Below are 2,114 nucleotides of genomic sequence, written 5' to 3' on the forward strand. Positions count from 1 at the left end.
CCCTCTAGGCATGGAAAACACAGCTTCCTCCAAACACATAGCTGTGAGAACGGCACAGCCCTTCTCCATATCTGCATCAGCAGTGGTCAGCAGACCTTCCCTTGAGAAGTCCTGCTTCTGGGTGTCAGCCCTTCTGTACTCCTACATGACTTGCACACCAGGCAAACTAAATGTGGGGGACAAGCTGGTGATGAATCCTGCTGAAATTCTGACAGATGTTGGTGATGCTAAATCGTGGTTCAACACCCCCAGCTTTGTAAGGCTTAACATAAGCGGGAGTTCCCAAATTTACCTTTGTTATAAATTCTTTCCTAAACTTATATTTCCCAGAAGCAGCCTTCTCAGTGCCCCCTTCACCTCCTTGTTTCTGAGGGTGTAGATCAGGGGGTTCAGGAGGGGGGTGACGATGTTGTAGAAGAGGGTGAGGAACTTGCCCTGGTCCTGGGAGGAGCTGTGTCCTGGCTGCATGTACATGTAGATGATGTTCCCGTAAAACAGGGAGACCACAGTGAGGTGGGAGCCACAGGTGTTGAAGATTCTGTGTCTTCCTGAGGACGACTGGATTCTGAACACAGCCCTGACAATGTGGCCATAGGACACCAAGATGAAGACCAGGGGAGACAGCACGATGCCCACAGCCAGGATGAAGGCGATGCCCTCCACGGCAGCAGTGCTGATGCAGGCCAACCGGATCAGTGCAGGCATCTCACACAGGAAGTGGTCCACCTTGTTGTGCCCACATCGAGGTAGCCACAACGTCATTGGTGACATGATCAAAGAATTGGCCATCCCACAGCCCCAGGCCACCGACACCAAGCCCAGGCAGAGTTGTGGATGCATAATAGTCATATAGTGCAGGGGCTTGCAGACAGCCACAAACCTGTCATAGGCCATGACTGCCAGCAGCAGACACTCCACTCCACCCAGGCCCAGGAACAGGAAGAGCTGGACCACACAGCCCACATAGCTGATGGTCTTGTCGCGGCCACTCAGGTTGTAGAGCAGCTGGGGGATGGAGCTGGTGGTGAAGCTGAGGTCCAGGAAGGACAGGTGGGTGAGAAAGAAGTACATGGGCGTGTGGAGCCGGGAGTCCAGCCGAGACACCAGGATGATGGTGCTATTGCCCACCAGGGTCAGCAGGTAGGCTACCAGGATGACCACAAAGAGGACCCTCTCCAGGTGGGGGCGGTCAGAGAAACCCAGGAGGATGAAGTGGCCCTGAGTGCTGCCATTGGTCCTATCCATCTCTACTACACCTGAGGAAAATGGAATTTGAAACAAAAAAAAAAAAAAAAAGAAAGGAAAAGAAAAGAAAAAGTAATTCCCAGCCCCTCTGCACCCCTGTCACATATTAAGAAAATCTGGAACTTCTGGTGAAAACGTGTCTGTCCATGTGCATCGCTTACTGGGTTAACACTAGAAATCAATAGTATTTATACATCGAGGGTAAAAAAGAATGTACTCAAAACAAAACGTAAAACCTAAATATCATTTAAAAAATAAACAGAAAGTTTGTGGGAATTAAAAATAAACCTATTCTTAAAGAGAAAATATATTTTTAAACACTATATTGTGAACATTTTGCTAAAAATGGATCAAAAATTCCCTATTTTTCCTCTAGATCTGAACCCCCTGAATCAGGCTCCCCATGACCAAGCAGAGCTCCTCTGTCCTCTTCCTCAGCCCAGGAGGAAAGTAGAGACATGGTACCAGGGTCGGAGTCCCTCCTCTCTCTGTGAATGAGCCTTCTGAATGCGCCTGAGGCTGGGTGGACGCCGTGGCAACTTTCGTCATCACCAATCTTTAGGAGAGGTTGGCTCCTGCCAGATTTCTCAAAGAAAGGAAAAGAAGAAGGAAGGAAGGAAGGAGGAGAAATGAAAGGAAGGAGAAAGGGAGGGAGGGAGGGAGGGAGGAGGAAATAAGGCAGGGAGGAGGGAGGAGAGAGGAATAAAGGAAGAAAGGGAGGGAGAGAGGAAGGAAGGAAGGAAGGAAGGAGAAGAGAAGGAAGGAAGAGAGGGAAGGAGGAAAAAGGAAGGAGAAAGGGAGGGAGAGAGGGAGGAGGAAGGAAGGAGGAAGGAATAAAGAAATAAAGAGAGGGAGGGATTTAGCTCCAC

At 49.5% G+C, this 2,114-nt stretch overlaps 1 protein-coding gene across 1 annotated transcript; it reads right to left on the reverse strand.

Annotated features, from left to right (window-relative positions):
• Nucleotides 1–297: 297 nt before the first annotated feature.
• LOC143386289 (olfactory receptor 2W3-like) lies at nucleotides 298–1,245 on the reverse strand. The gene has a single exon (XM_076841481.1). It carries the CDS (start codon nucleotides 1,243–1,245, stop codon nucleotides 298–300), a length of 948 nt encoding a protein of 315 aa, XP_076697596.1.
• Between the last annotated feature and the right edge of the window lie 869 nt (nucleotides 1,246–2,114).

This window comes from Callospermophilus lateralis, unplaced genomic scaffold (assembly GCF_048772815.1).
Source record: "Callospermophilus lateralis isolate mCalLat2 unplaced genomic scaffold, mCalLat2.hap1 Scaffold_1118, whole genome shotgun sequence".
Taxonomy (NCBI): Eukaryota; Metazoa; Chordata; class Mammalia; order Rodentia; family Sciuridae; genus Callospermophilus; species Callospermophilus lateralis.